The 15,460-nt window shown below is 42.0% G+C and overlaps 1 protein-coding gene across 6 annotated transcripts; it reads left to right on the forward strand.

Annotated features, from left to right (window-relative positions):
* The first annotated feature begins 157 nt into the window (after positions 1-157).
* On the forward strand, positions 158-12,504 carry REEP2 (receptor accessory protein 2). 6 transcript variants are annotated; one of them, XM_057384305.1, is made up of 9 exons: positions 158-368; positions 738-810; positions 6,027-6,103; positions 8,048-8,116; positions 8,319-8,439; positions 9,001-9,114; positions 9,497-9,644; positions 9,932-10,089; positions 11,739-12,504. In XM_057384305.1, the coding sequence occupies exons 1-9, from the start codon at positions 187-189 to the stop codon at positions 11,811-11,813; spliced, it is 1,017 nt and encodes a 338-aa protein (XP_057240288.1). In that variant the 5' UTR covers positions 158-186; the 3' UTR covers positions 11,814-12,504. The 6 variants fall into 6 exon arrangements, with proteins under 6 accessions (XP_057240288.1, XP_057240289.1, XP_057240293.1 ...); XM_057384307.1 differs by having other exon boundaries at positions 275-364; XM_057384306.1 differs by lacking the exon at positions 8,048-8,116 and having other exon boundaries at positions 161-368.
* The last annotated feature ends 2,956 nt before the right edge of the window (positions 12,505-15,460 follow it).

Here is a 15,460-nt window from a genome sequence, read left to right on the forward strand (position 1 = left end):
TTCCTCACGTTGCGCATGTTGCTTCTCTGCCATCGTTCCAGCAACGCCGCTTGTCCGCCGTTCCGCTGAGGGGTTCCGTTCCCGTATTCCGGCCGCGCCTTTCCAMCTGCGGCGAGCGAACGCGGGGCCTTCCCCCGGCGCGGGGGACGATCTGCTCCACCGGCCGGGGTTCCGCATCGGGGCGGGATGCTCGGKGCCCTGCGGCCTCTCCCTCCGCGGTGTCGGCTCCTCCCATCCGAGCACACGGGGCGGAGCTGCGCTTGCTGCAGGAACCTGTCCTTTAAGAGCCGCCTCCCGCTGCCGCTCAGCCCTGAGCCGCGCCCGGCGCCGCCATGGTCTCCTGGATTATCTCCCGCCTCGTGGTGTGAGTGCGTGYGGCCGGGGCGCAGGGAGGTGCGGGCCGCCGCGCAAGGCCCTTCCCCGATGATGCGCCTCGGGAGCCGCGGCCCAGAGCGGAGCTCTGCCGGTGCTGTCGGTGCTGCCCCGCGGGACCCCGCGCCCCGGGAAGGGGCGGATGGGGGGCGGGCGCGCTCGCGGGAGGCTGCGGCCGCAGACGGGCGGGTCCGTGCGGGCTGCGGCGGCCCGCGGGTGTTGCCGCGGTGAGGGCGGCCGAGCCCCGCCCGGAGAGCGGCATCCCGCCGGCGCTGGCATCCCGCGGGGAGTGCCCGCCGCTGCGGCCGGGGGCGGTGGGCGGTGCGGGGCGCCGCGAGGCGCTGAGGGGTCTGTTCTTCTTGTAGGCTGATCTTCGGTACCCTCTACCCCGCGTACTCCTCCTATAAGGCCGTCAAGACGAAAAATGTGAAGGAATATGTGAGTACGGGCTSGCCGTGCCGGCGCAGCGCCCGCCCCGTCCTTCGCGGCCGCCTCGCAAAGCCCCGGCCTGTCCCCAGAGCGATGGCACTCCGGCTCCGCAGGGGCTCGGATCAGCCAGGCCGCYCCAGCAGCAGCTCCAGTCGTCTCTGGAAAAGCTGCCGAGGAGGGGTGCTTACTAAAACGGGAGGTTTCAAACCGTAAATGTGGGCTGTTTTTTCTCAGGAGATGCTGAGTGAGGAAGGGAAAGCGGGGGAAACACTGCAGTGTGAAAGCATATGAAAGTCCAGGACAAGTTCTTGTAACTTTATGCTTACTCTGTGTTCTTTACTGCTTTTTCACTACTACATCTGTTTTCTTCCAAAGGGCTGAGTAATCTTGCTTGGTTTGTGGCTTCCTATCAACTTTCCTTGTGATGGGTGTTTTATGTTGGTCAAAACTTCATTCTTTCCCTTCTGAAACCGTTTCCCTCTCTGTCTATACCGTTGCTACAATTACCATATTTAAAACACCAAATGTKCTTTTGTGATGTGCGTTGCCATCTTACGGAAGGGATGTTCTAAGTGGATCGGTTGAGACAAGACTTACTTCTCTAATGGGTGGCATGAGTTTCCATTTATGTAGAGCAGAGAATAATGTGATGTTGAAGTAACATGGGTGAATAGGATATAATCTGTCAGTATTGCTTTATGGTGCAGCGTGACACTTCCTTCACTTTCTCTCTGTTTGTTCCTTATAAAATAACATTTCAGTAATAAATATTGTAGGATGTAGTCCTGTTGTGGCTTATGCTGCTTCAGCCCTCTAGAATTGACTAGACCCTTGCCGTACATTGGCTTAAAATTCAGCCCGYGGGTTTTTAAGGGGACGCCAGCTGRCCTGAGAGTCTCATTCATAGCGGGCAGCTTTAGAAGCTGCAGCATCTGGCCTGAGGTGTTTGAGTTTTGTTGTTGTTTTAATATTGGTCTCAGCAGAGAAGTTGAACTGTGAGTGTTCAGGAGTGATTTTTAAGTAAAAAATGTTTTAAGTATTAAAGATACAGTCTTGATGAGCCTTACTAAATTTCAAAGTTTACTAGTAGCAACGTTCGAAACATGAAACAAAGCACGAAGAAACTGTCCAAATAATCGTGTGATCCTATGACTTCATAATTACCTTTGAAGTTATGTATTAAGTGRTCTCATATTATTATTGTCTTCTCTGGCATTCCTTGCCTCTTTTATTTCAGTTGCCAGTGATCTTTAGTTGTTGCATGAAATGTGTMATTTTTACCTGGAATTTTATTCTTKTTCRTTAAAGTCAGTAAGGGATTGATTGTATCCAATTACAGTATCTGAACTTGAAGACAGACTCCAATTTTATTGAGAACTTGATGTGAACAAAAAAAAACCACCCTCAAACCCTCATTTTTTAAAACAACTGGCATTCTTTACAGTAAAAAACTGTTTATTTCCTGTACGTAGATTCTGTTGAGGTGCACAAATGCTTTATTTCTTTGCAGCATATGCATGTTTTATTGATCAAATTTTCTTTCGGTAGATGTTACCTGAGCAGCYGCAAGACTTCTTTATTCTGCTGATAAAAAATCATGGGATCACGGAACGGTTTGGGTTGGAAAGGACCTTAAAGCACGTCTATTCCAACCCYCTTCCATGGTCAGGGACACCTTCCACAAGTTCATGTTGCTCCAAGGCCCAACATACCTGGCCCTGAACGCTTCCAGGGGATGAGGCATGCACAAGCACAAATGAGATGAAGTGCTTGAGTACCGTGAAGTTGTCTTAACAATAATACCGAGTGGTTACTTGGTTGTAAGCCTCACTAGGRCAGTTGTGGAAAATTATGGCTTTCATTTTTGGGTCTTGTTTAGTGATTCAGTGGTCCAGGTTTCCTGAAGTAGATAGTCTGGATTGCTGTAGCCGAAAATATAATCTTGTTTTTAGTTTCAGTGAAAATGCTGGAGTGGTTCAGGAAAATGTATTTGAACTGCTGAAACCTAATATATTAATTATTTCTCCTTGAGACGACTGCATCAGAAATAAGCAGTTAAGGTGTTGGACTGCCATCTGCCTAATTCACTTACCTTTKAGGGGCTTCTTTCTTCTCAACATAAGTGGAAAGATAGGGGAAAAATGTAACAGGAGGGGCAGTATATGTTCAAACTGTTCTTCATGTGCAAAGTCAGTGGAAAASTCGAATGCTGTACCACCCATTTTCAATGCCAGCTGTTTTATGCTCTACTGCTTGCTCATAGTGCTTAAGAGCCAACATTAGTTAGGGTTTGATGGTGGAGAAAGGTCTTACAGAAATATCTATGCTGAAATGGTTTATTGAAGCTTGAGTTGACACAGACTACTACAGTCCGTCACGGGCATCAGCGTACGGTGTGAACTTGCTGTTCTCTCCCACCGTGATATAAATTCAGACCGAGTCCTTGCGCAGCTGTGGCAGAYTGCTTTTAGTAGCTGAGATTTAAAAAAAAAAAAAAAGTCTTCCTTTTAACATGTCATCTTCAGCTTTGGGTCAAGTCTACATTCCACTTATGCTTTTGCACTTGCTGAATTCATTTAGGTTCTTGGTGCAAGTTGGGGAGGCTGTATGTGTGCAGTTATCTGAAGCTGGTGATCGTCAGGTTGAGCRGAAAAGACCTGATCCTTTTAGTGGGTTGAAAAAAAAATACAGCCTCATTTAACCTTCAGTTTTGGAAAGTGTTTGTAATCTATCATAAGAAAAAAATTTGTGCTTCTTCCCATCTACTTTCTGCTGTTCTAGTTTCTGATCATCTGCAGGGACTTCAAGAACTAGACGCTGGATCCTTCTAGTTTACTTAAGAGCTATACTTCTTTTTTTCTTTGGCTGTAGAGCATAGGGTGAAGGGTGACAGAAGGAGACAGAGGCAAGAGACCCGTGTCCATTATCAAAGGTGTGAACGTGAAGTTTGCTTAAACAGTAACAAAATTATGTTTTCTGTTCTCAGTTCTGAGCATTCTGTTAGGAGAKTGAAAAATGAGCACCAAGCCTACAGTTTCATTGGGCTGCTTACAGTGACCCCTTTTGAGTGACATCGGCTAATATATATAAATGCAATAGTTTTCACTAAGAAAAAGCAGACACTGCAAGTTCATTGCTTTGCATTTAATCACAATTAGAGAAAAAATGTCGACTGGAGATCAATCAGGATCGTTTTTTGAATTCTCTAATTGACTCCTACCTAATCCCTTGGATAGAAAAGTGTCTTCTGCACAGTTGTCATCTTACTATTCACAACCTTTTCCAGATTTTCATGAAGATGAGCAGCACAGATCTCAACACTGATTCCTGTGGGATTCCACTGGTAACTCTCCTCATTGTGAAAAGTGGCCATTTACTTTTATCCTTCGTTTTCTTTTTTTTTTTTTAACCAACTGTTAATCCTCAGTAGTCCCTTCCTTTTTATCCTTGACAATTTTGTTTCTCTGAGTGTTTGTTTAGATCTGTTAGAAGCTATTTAGAAACTTCATATGCCYTGCYCTGTAAGGAAAGCGCTACAGCTAGYACAGGCTTATGGAAACCTAAGAGTTCTGCCACACTTGTGAATTTATTTTTTTCTCCGGAAAAAAACACTTAATCCTAATTCTGTTACATATATGTATGTATCTGCTATGGCTACTACTACTACTAATATTATTGCCTTCCTTTTGCCTAATGCTGAAGTGAGGTTTAGTGGTGTATAGCTTCTCTGGAATCTCTCACCCTTTTTGACCCTTTTTGCAAACTTTGATTTATCATTAGTCGCACAGGTTTTCATACAAGAGCTGATTCATGTTGCTGCTGAGGATATAACTGTTCATTTCGAAAAGTTGCTTTAGATCAATTGAATGACACCCGGTCCTGTCCAAACTGATGATACAAGAAAAGAATAAAAAGGCAGGAGAGAGCCATACAATACAATTTTTGTTATTTTTCTGTTCTGAAAAAGAAAATTCACAGTAAAGTGAAAATAATTTGGATTAATAACTACTGTCTTCTAAACCATTCATTGTGTTAAAATGGCTAGAGGAAGGTTAGTTTTTTTAATGAGAAAGTTTTGGAGGGTCTTTCAAGGGCAAATCACCAAATTTTCCAACACATGCAAATTTGGGAAAACACCTKCTTTTATAGGATTTGCTGTAACAAGGATTGTCAACATTGTCATTATTATATGAACATAATTGTTCATGTAATATTGTTATATGGATTAATGCGTGGATTTMATATGTGACATTTCCCTGATTCAGTTTAGTTCTTTTTTCCCACTTGATGACACTAAGAGTATTTAAATTGCTTTTAATTGAGATATCCTCTTCATTTATCTCCTACTTAGGCTTGTCTTTTCTTCTCAAGAGGATAGAAAACTAGCAATTTCCCTTAAAATCCAGCTGTCTCATCTTGAGGAGTAATTGGCTTGTAGCTGAGAAACCAGTTACCAAAACGGCAGAGTGGTGCACGTGTGATTGTTAGGGGGGAATTATTTTGTGCTTTGAAAAAAGTACTGCCCCAGATAAAGGTGTCAGGAAGTAGGGAGAWAGACATACAAATGTGGCATAATAGTAGATTTATATACCCTAAACCTTATACAAGCAGATAAGGTTGATCTGGTATGTCCTTTGCTTTTTGTAACCTCTCAGTGAGCCTTTGTTTTAAAAAAAAAAGCAACAACAGGTTGCTTGTGTAATTTCTGGCAGTAAGGATTAACGCAAAGATTGCCTRTTAATAAGGAGTTGGAGCAAAACAATATGTTCGTTGGTTTGTTGTTTTTCTTTTTTTTCCCTAAGGGAAAACTTTACATCAGGAAAATACAGGGTTGCAGTTGAAACTTAGACTTTTACATATGCATGCGTATATATGTATATGGACAGYATTCAGGATACATGGACGAGTGTAACTTCTTAAAGTGACCCGATAAATCTTTTTGGATAGGTCATTTGGAACCTTAATACTGTTGCGTCATAGGTTGCTACAGGGCATGTATTCATCAATGTATCTGTATGCGTTTATCTATGTAGAGCACATTAATCCTACGTGTTTTCTCAGACTAAAACGTACCATTTAGTATGTTACCCTCTCCATTACAGATTATATATGCCTTCTTGTTCAATTCGTCTTAATGTGTGGAGATGAGTCATTTATACTGAGAGGACATTTCACATTTTTTCTGGGTTCTGAKGTATGTCTAGTGAGTGACTGCTCTTTTGCAGGTGAAGTGGATGATGTACTGGATTGTGTTTGCCTTTTTCACTACTGCAGAAACACTCACAGACATTGTTCTTTCTTGGTAAGTACCTTGGTGGTGATACGTGTAATTTATATCAAAGTGACAAAGTGCTTATAAAGCCTATTAATTGAAAACTTTCTGCAGCTTTTTTTTATATGTTATCAATATAAGAATATAATAACTTTTTACGTGTTATTAAAATACAGTGTAATCACTTTCAGTATATTATCAATGATAACCTTTTTATATATTGCTATAAATTTTTTAATAGTGTATTCGCAACATATAGTGTACCAGCTACACGCAATCTAACCAGCAGAATTAGCACATAAATACGTGAAATCGCCGAGAAGCGTAAATCAGAAAAAGTTCCAAAGAAAGTATGCAAGTGAATGCTATAACAAAAAAACAGTAGACAGCACTAATAAAAACTTAGCAGAGGCACAGGACAGTCAGCAAAATAATTAAAAATGAAGACTTAGAAGACTAGAAAAAACAGTAAGCATCATCACAACTGCGCGTGCCCTGAAGACAAAGGTGAAAAGTCCACCGTGATGAAGAGGATGGTAACTCATTAGAGGGAGAGCCCCGCGACCACCGAATCGAGGATGACGCACGCGCACTCGTAAAACTGYGATATCGTGTAATTCCGTGCCCACGTGTAGCGGTGGGCGTATGGAAGGCAGTGACAATGTTCGTGTTATGCCATGCTAAATGTATAAATATGTACTAATTTAAAGCAAAAGCAAGTGAGTTAAGAAGAGAAATCCTTCTCACCTCCAGCCCTACAATAAACAAGTACCTGCTCTATAGACACCGGTCTATGGAGTTTTATTTCTAAGCCTTTTTTGGGCATCAGTAGCATGTTTTTTTTTTTGTTTTTTTTTAATCATTATTGTGCTTTTATTTTGGTTTTTTGCCTTTTTTTTGAGCAGCGAAGAGAAGCATTTGGATGGCAAGAATAAACTTTCTCTCCTTTCGGAGTTTTCGATCCCTGTGAAGAATCGGCAGGTTTCTACGTATTGTCAGTAGCAGCCGCTGTCTTAGCCGTTTCAACTCCGCTTGCATAGTTAGGGTAACGCGCAGAGTCTTCATCATTCAAGAATCTTCATCCGCTCATGACATCAAATATTTTTGAGAAGCTGTTAATGTGAACTGGTGCAGTTTGAAAAATGGTGGTCTAAAAGAYACATTCCAAAAAATGGCAGAAGGAAGGGACCTATTTTGCTTTGACAGCCTTTTGTGTGTAGAAGGTCACTCGTGTGTCTGTGCTGGAGCGGTTCGTGTGACAAACTTTACTTCCACTAGGGAGGGTGAGACAGACTGGAATTGAAGGAAGCAGATTCTTACTCCTTTTGGTGCTCGSTGTCAYGCTTGGCATTTTTGGAGGCCTCYAAAAATGACAATCRTTGTTACAGGGCTTCASCTGAATCCCTGAAGCAGTGTATCTTCAGTTGCCTCATTGCTTTAGCGTTTGAGCTTGGCATACATCTCTGAAAGGTTTTAGTCACGAATTTCGTCTTTTAAAGGATCATGAAATGTCTACACATGCCTTACAAAATTGCTCGGTAGCTTTGTTTCTGCCTGTGTAAAATCTGAAAAGCAGACAAAGATCTAAAAAGTACAAGAACTTTAGCATGTTCACATACTTGAAAAGGACTTCTGCCACTRGTTGAGTCAGTAGAGAATTTGTGTTCACTTGGTTCGATCTCTGCTATTGTATCTTCCCAGACTTTATCGGGTAAGGGTTAGAGGCGATGGGCTTACATTCCGCCTGCTTTTTTTCATTTRCACTGGCCCTGCTTTAGTGTCTTACCTGAGGAGTACCTACTGSAAGTTTCAGAAACAGTGATCATCCTTAGCAGGAACAGTAAGATACATAGTTGAAATTTTTTGGAAAATGAGAAGGGAAACTAATGTAATATTAACATCTACTGGGTGCTCTCTGAACAAACTTCCRAACGAGGAGAGTAGCTATCAGATTGTCATTTGGTGTGTTTGCAGGGCTGAGAGATGCCCTGTTTATGGAGTTTTCATGGCTATGGATGAAAGAATAAATGATACTCGAAGAAGGTATGTGCTAGGATTCTAAAGAGAAGGTTCTGCTTTTCTGAACTGAATAATTGATTCTTTTGTTTCTGAGCCTTTACCTTGCCTACGCTCTTTCTGCCTGTGCTGCTCTCTGCTAGTTATCTCCATCTGTCTCTGTGCTGATCTTGATTCCAGTTCTCCATCTTTCTCTCTCTCCTTTTTTTTTCTTTCTTCTTTCTCTCAGGTTTCCCTTTTATTTCGAGCTGAAAATCGCATTTGTGATTTGGCTGCTCTCCCCTTACACCAAGGGCTCCAGTGTCCTCTACAGGAAGTTTGTRCACCCAACGCTCTCCAATAAGGAGAAGGTACTTGCTTGTTGCTGGAAAATAACTGTCTGGGAACTGACTGACTTCTAAATCAGTTACGCCACAATAAAAACTGAAATCAGTGAATCATGCTTGTGCTGACATTAGTGAATGTARAATGATTCAGTCTCTGACAGTGATGTCATACTGCAGCTTACTGAAGATTGTAATGTAGCCAGTAGTTTGCCTAATGCTTACAAAGCATGTTTGGCTAACCCAGTGTCATGAGCCCTTACAGTCTCTGTCAGTAGTTAAGCTTTTTGAATCATGATAGGAGCAGCACGTTCTGTAGCCAGTCTGCTTTTTCACATTGTCAGTATAAGCATTTCCTTTGTTTCCGTTGGTACAACTTGGAAATAGCATACTGTAATTTAAAGTTGCATTTACACGCTGTCTGTAATTAGCAGAGAAACTCGAGTTACGTGATCGATGCCAGCTGATGCTGGTGGCCTGGAAAAAAAGTGTCCAGATGAGCTTTGTGATTTTAAGGGTGATGATGGGAAGACTTTGATCACGTTTGTAATGAAGAGCTAAATGCYGTGTTCCATGTTGCATTCCTAGGAAATCGATGAATACATTACTCAGGCCTGTGACAAGAGCTATGAAACCATGATGCGAGTTGGCAAGAGAGGGTTAAACCTTGCTGCCAATGCAGCAGTTACCGCAGCTGCAAAGGTAATGCAACGTCTTCTGTAATGCTGAGAAATTCTCAGCAATTTATTTTTGTGTACCAGCAATTAGTGCCGTGGGTCTGTTACAGGTACTGCWACTCGTTTGGCACCAACCTGCTTTTCCTTTCTTCCAGTTTTCCTTGCAGTTAATCCCATCCTTTGACTTTGAAAAAGTAGAGAGGGAATTGAGTGGATTTTGCTTTAGCCTCTTCGTTGTTTTTCTTGGGAGCGTACATCTTCCCTTCTCTGGTTTTTTTTCAGAGTACCCTAGTGGGGAATAGGGCTCTCTGAATGGGTCTCTGAATTTCCTCCTCTTCTGAATGAACGATTCCATGTGAGGTGATCTCGGTGAGGTGCTCTTCACCCTAACTTTTATGTCCTCTTAGGGTCAGGGAGTTTTGTCTGAGAAGCTTCGAAGTTTCAGCATGCAGGATCTCACTCTGATCCGAGATGAAGATACTGTGCACATGCGAAGCCGTGATCCGCAGCTGCACCCCTCTGGCGGGAGTCTTCTAGAAACCATTGAAGACTCAGGTACAGAGCACTCTGCTGAGCCATTGTATGAGGCCTCAGATGGTGAGCCAGGAGGCGTTCCCTGAGCTTTGGGTCTCAGAACRGGATACAGGATTGTAGATTATCTGGGAGAAGTTGCATTGTCTTCTCCAGAGCCTTCTCACTTGATAGACATCCTGTACTTTCCCCATTATCATTATTCAGCATGGTTGACATCTCTCTTTCATGTATTCCTAGAGAATGGGCCATTTTAAGCCTCCTGTGATTCTTTAAAAGTATTTGCTGAAACTTTCACTCTTGTTCTTTAGCTTCCTGTTACTCCTCAGGAGAGGAGAGCAGCGTGGCGCATCGGTCTAACGGAACCCCGTCGGATACTAGAACAGATCCATCAGACGAAGATGCAGGAGACAAGCTTCCTAAACGTACACAGAGTCTCAAAACTCCTAAAAAGGTGACGAAAGCCGAGGTGAGTTGATGTCTAGATTATTTCCAGCACCGACATTGATTTGTGAGCTTGGTTGGAAGGTTTTCGCTTCATCGTCTCAGCGTTTAGAAGCTGTATACGTAAATTTTGTTGAACTGTCTTTGCTAGTCGAGTCCTCCATCAGAGGACTTGTCATCTACTTGCTGTACTTGTCGCTAGTTTTTGCATTTTTATCACGCCTCTAAGCCTCTGTCATAAGTCGGAACCCAGCTCTTCTTTCATTCAGGTTTTGTGTTGAAGGGTGGAGCATTAGATATTTTTGATGTGTTTTGTTAATGATATCCCCTCTCCTGTCTGCTACAGTCTGAATATTTTCTAGTACTATGATATTTTTCCCTGGGGCAGTCACTTTCTCTTCACCTAAAATGCAGTGGTTCTGTGCGCTCTTAGGCCTCCCTTGACTTTCACATATTAGATATGGGGAATTACACCAGTCCYCACCTGCCCCATTCCTAGAGTTCTGTCTTGAAACCTGGGTTACTAGTGATTGTTCAGTTGTCTCCTTCTTATGTTCATGTGATGATCCAAGGTATTTACAGCCATTCAGATGTGACATGAGATGCCTGAATTATTATTATTAAAACGCACACGAAAAATGCAGTTGTGTCCAAGAATGATTTAAGCTTAGCATTATTTTTTTCAGCCATTTTCAGATGTATTTTGTAGAGTATGCTTTTGAGGTGCTGCTTCCCAGGTTTTGATTCTTACTTGAGTGTTTCTTATGGTTTGATGTGTACATGATAAAATGCTTCTCCACTTTTATGAAGTTAGGGTCCTATTTGTTTAATTCAACTTGGACTTCCAAGTTAMTATTTTTATCTGAGATAAAGAATGCTACATAACTGATTCACATTGTTGAGCTATTCAKGCTAAATGTTAAATCATTTCAGGCAAGTAATTTCTTACAGCATCGGTTTAAGTTGTAACGTTAACCTGATTTTGCAGTGTACGGGGCACCTTTGCGTGTGCTAAAGTACTCCTTGTAGAGCCAGTGCCCGGGACCAGACAGAAATAACTCTTGTGTGCTGTTTATCGTGAATACAGAAATACTAATAAAGCCCTTTGCAGGCATATTGGTTCTTGTGCTCAGACTGTAGGATCTTTGGATCGCATGTGGAACTTGTAGGAGGTCTTTGATTGAGATCTCTGAGATTGCCAGCCAGGGCTGAATGCCTCGTGGATAAATAAAGGTGCTCTTCTTGCCAATATCTAGAATGAAAGACACAGAAGTAGAGTGTGCAGACTAGTTCAGGATGTTTCTACAGCTTTCAGAGAACTGCACTGGTGATGAAAGTCAAGGAGYGGAAAAGCTAGATCAGTGAAATGTTACGCGAAAGTTAGAATTGCTGTGTCTAACCTTCTGTTTAGACAACTGACTTTGATTTTACTACCRTACGTGTCCTGTTTTAGATTGTCTTCTCCCGATTGCTATTTGATSGATGCGTTGAACGATTTGTTTAATTTTAAAAAAAGGAATGGTTAAATAGCCTTTAGAGACAACAGATGACACGAATGGGGTTGTGTTCTAGTTGTTTTTGTCCTGTTTTCACTCTGCATTCTTGCATCTTTCTGACAGACATTTAGATGTTAAAATAAAGTAGCCTAAGATGCCTCTTTTTCTTTCTCCTCAGCTTCCAGTAAGAAGTGTAAAAGCCCGCCCAAAGAAGAAAGCTGCTGGCTCTCTTGCCTCTGGCGAGTCATCCTAAGGCAACCTCCCTCTCCCCAGCGCCTGTCTCTGTCCTGGGATTTGCCTTTCGCTTTATGGGGAAACTCTCCAAAGGAAGGGAGCTGAGATTCTTGTACATAACAGATACTGCTTTGTAGAGCTCATTCCAAGGCAAGGGGGAGGCTGGGATTCAGAAAGCGGAGTAGAGGATACAAATCCTCAGGAATTTTCTCCTTTTCRTCTCTGTCTTGGAGGGAATGCTGAYATGTCTGTACATAGCCARTTGCTTTGGAATTCCCACTGTATAACCCTGGTTGAGAATCTTTGCTGGAAGAACTGACTAGGGTTAGAGACATCCATTGCACAGAAGCTGGAAAAAACTAGACACTGGAGTTCCATAGAGTGGGTGGCTCCCTAAAAAGTCTTATCTTGCTCTGGGTATTCTTCTGCAGCTGTTCGTTGTTAAGAAGTGCCCACCATGAGTCGTATTCCTTAAGAATGGACTGTACCTGGCATRTCCATCTCCTTCGAGAAAATGACTGAAGTGATGTATGCCAAGTGCTTCTGACCATAAGGATTGGCTCATGGGAGGTATATGCTAGATTCCCATTGCTCATACTGGAAGATTAAGAGATTGGTTTTTATTTTATTTTTTCTGGAAGGTGAAGGGGGATAATTGGAAAAATCAATAAAGAAAATGTGCTCTTATGTGCACATTGTATGATGGAGTAGGTGACTGTTGAGAAGGAAGGTTTGGCATCTCTCTAAGTCTTTGGCTCTTTTTGAAGCTGCTTGAATTTTATTTCAGGTTCTAATGCTCACTTTGACTCSTATGAGAGCATCAGAATGAGGTGAGTCCCATGCAGTAGGTCCCGTGCAGTTCCATGGGAAGCATACTCGCTTTGCCATTTAGTGGTTGAATTCATGTCACTGTGTTGCTTGTTACTGCAGACAAATTCTTCTATTCTAGCAGATGACTGGGAAAAATCTGTCTCAAAATAGTCAGCARGCATACTTGAGAATTTCAGAAGCCGTCACCTCAGCTTTATAGGAGATTCAATCCTCAGGGCACACGAACCGAAACGGTTGATTTATTAACGGTTGAATTTCGTTAACTTCAAGATTTTATTATGAGGGATAAAAAGCAGGGACTAAGGCACGATACCGTGATTAATCGGTCCTCTTGCTTTATCCTGCTGCAGCCCTTACGCAGATTTTCTGTGTGACATGTGCCATGTTTGTTAGTGTCCTGAGACTTGAGCAATATTTAACACTTGAGACAGAAAACTACACGTAGAATGTAGAATATGGATYGTGGGAGTGAAATTGCAGTGCTGCAGAGAAAATTTGCGTCATGCYGGGCCATACTAATCTCTTGAACATCGTTAAGGGGAGATCCCCTGTACGTGTGCCAGCTCAGTCAATGAAAATTCACGAGCCGAGTAGGGCTCTTGTTGTCAAGGTCTGTAATGAAGACGTGCCATTGTAGACATGGTTGTCTGAATGAATATTTGATGGTCTTAATTTTTACTGAAATTCGTATCAAAGGAACCTGGCTTCTACTTCCCTGCTAAAGACCATTTTTAGCTCTGCATGCAGGGTTTGTGTGACACATCTTTTGCTGTCCTATTTCTGCAATTACAGTTAATTCTTTACGGAGTCCAGTATTTTGCCATCGACAAGGTATAGAAGCACTTCTGCAACTAAGGCTCTCTGTCCTAGAGGACAGCTTTTAAAAAGTTCACAAAGTTGAAGATTAGGACCGATTTTTTTTCTTGTTTCCCATTGTCTTGTTTCCCATTTTCTTGTTTCCTAAGAAACATTTTCTTGTTTCACATTGTCCCAAAGTGTTTGCTGTTGAATTGACCAGTTATTTTAAGAAGCCAATTAAGTTGGATTTACTATTATTTGTAGCTTTCRGAAGTTTATAGCTTCACAAATTGTGTGGGAAACTTGCATCTTGTCAGAAACATTTGTCCTAAATTATTCACAATAATTCACCTCTGGCCTTATCCAGAAGCCAGTAGGAAATCCTTGATTGGGTTCTGGATTTCACCAAAAAAGGAAGCCTATTAGTTATTTTTCATTCGCAAATTTCATAATCGTGTCTCMCTAGAGTGTGCAAATGCATCTCCTGAAGCAGGAATACTTTCTATTTCCAAAGGAAATTCCTCTCTCCAGACAATGGACAAAAACCTTTGACGACTGTGTGGAAGAWCCAGTTGTGAGGAATTGCTGTCCAAAACTCGACTGTACTGAGCAAGAGAGAATCTTTATTCCGTATATACTAAGTATCTCCGTGACCGTGTTTCTTGGTTTGGTTTTTTTTTTTTACCTAAAATTTTCCTTTGCAAATTATTTATGTAAATCRTTGTGAGGGACTCGATTTGGAAGTTAAGTCTTCCCCTTGTGCTGATCTTCTTTCTCTTTCCTTGTGCGTGCATTGTGATAGTYTGCGATTACTAGGTTTCCGCAGAGTGGCTTTCCAGAATCTTCTCTAGAATCCATTCATTTCTAGTGGCTTTTCTGCTTTGAGGCGAGGGAAGAATTTCTGAAGATTCAGTTCTGGCATTTGGATTTATCTTTGACTTGCTGAGCTAGGTCCTGTGCTAAGTAGCTTTTACTCAGCATTGATGCTGGATGTCATTAGCTTGTGGGTAAATATGGGTCAATTTTACTCTGACWTTTGTTTATACAGGGAGTTGACTTTTGGTTGCAAGAGTGAGTCTGAAGTARAGTCAGGGACTATTACCTAGTGTGTGATGTGAAGCTGATGATATCAAGCAGCAGATCTTACCCAGAGCAAGAACAATGTCTTAGCATGGATACTATTTTCTTCTAGTACGAATGTGACTGCTAGATCGTTCTTTGCTTGATCAAAGCCACTGCAGATYGGCCACCACCCACGTGACCTCTTGATGAGTTTCTAGATGTAGTTCTGCATTGGATGGCACTGTCTTGTGTAGAAATTCTCTTCTTAATGAGAACGCTGAATGTGCTGTTTCGATAAAATGCTTTTATCAGCTGCCGTTCGGTGTTTTCAGCRGGAAATGCTGGAATGTAGTTTCTCTTTGGTGTCATCTGTGGGCTTCATTGTGCTATTAAGCAAATGGTTAAATCTYCACCTACCAGTAGAACCTACTGTGTTCAATAAATGTTTAGAACTTTTCATAATATGCCTGGCCACAGAGAGAAGGGCAGTAAATAAAAATGATGCCTAAAGGTGGGGGCTGAAGAGGGTGGTGTGTGTGTGTGTATGTGTGTGTGTGTGTGTGTCAAACTTTGCGTGCCTAAAAATTTTCCTAAAATACCTGTACCACGAGATACAAAGTTGAAGCCATGACTGCCTTTTGAAAAGAAATGTTCTACTTTTGTGCTGTATAGTAGTATGTCAGTGTTCTGCTGTTGGAAAAGAAAGTAGTGAAATGTGGTTTCCTGTCTGAGAAACTTAATGATTTGTTGMGTAAAAGGGAAAAATGTTCTCTTGCTTGGCAATAATCCTCTGTGGTGGRTAAGAAACATGAAAATACGGAGGAGACGACTGTCAGGTTTTACACCTTTACTCTTCCGTTAAACGTCTTCATTACTTACTTTTTTTGATTGAGTTTGTGATTCTCCAGCTTAACATTTCTGAGACTGGGTTCTTTTAGACCAGAATAATTTTTTTTTGTAGGTAGAGGGTGTATA

The sequence above is a fragment of the Malurus melanocephalus genome, unplaced genomic scaffold (assembly GCF_030028575.1).
Source record: "Malurus melanocephalus ecotype Western Australia unplaced genomic scaffold, MMel_1.1 scaffold_696, whole genome shotgun sequence".
Taxonomy (NCBI): Eukaryota; Metazoa; Chordata; class Aves; order Passeriformes; family Maluridae; genus Malurus; species Malurus melanocephalus.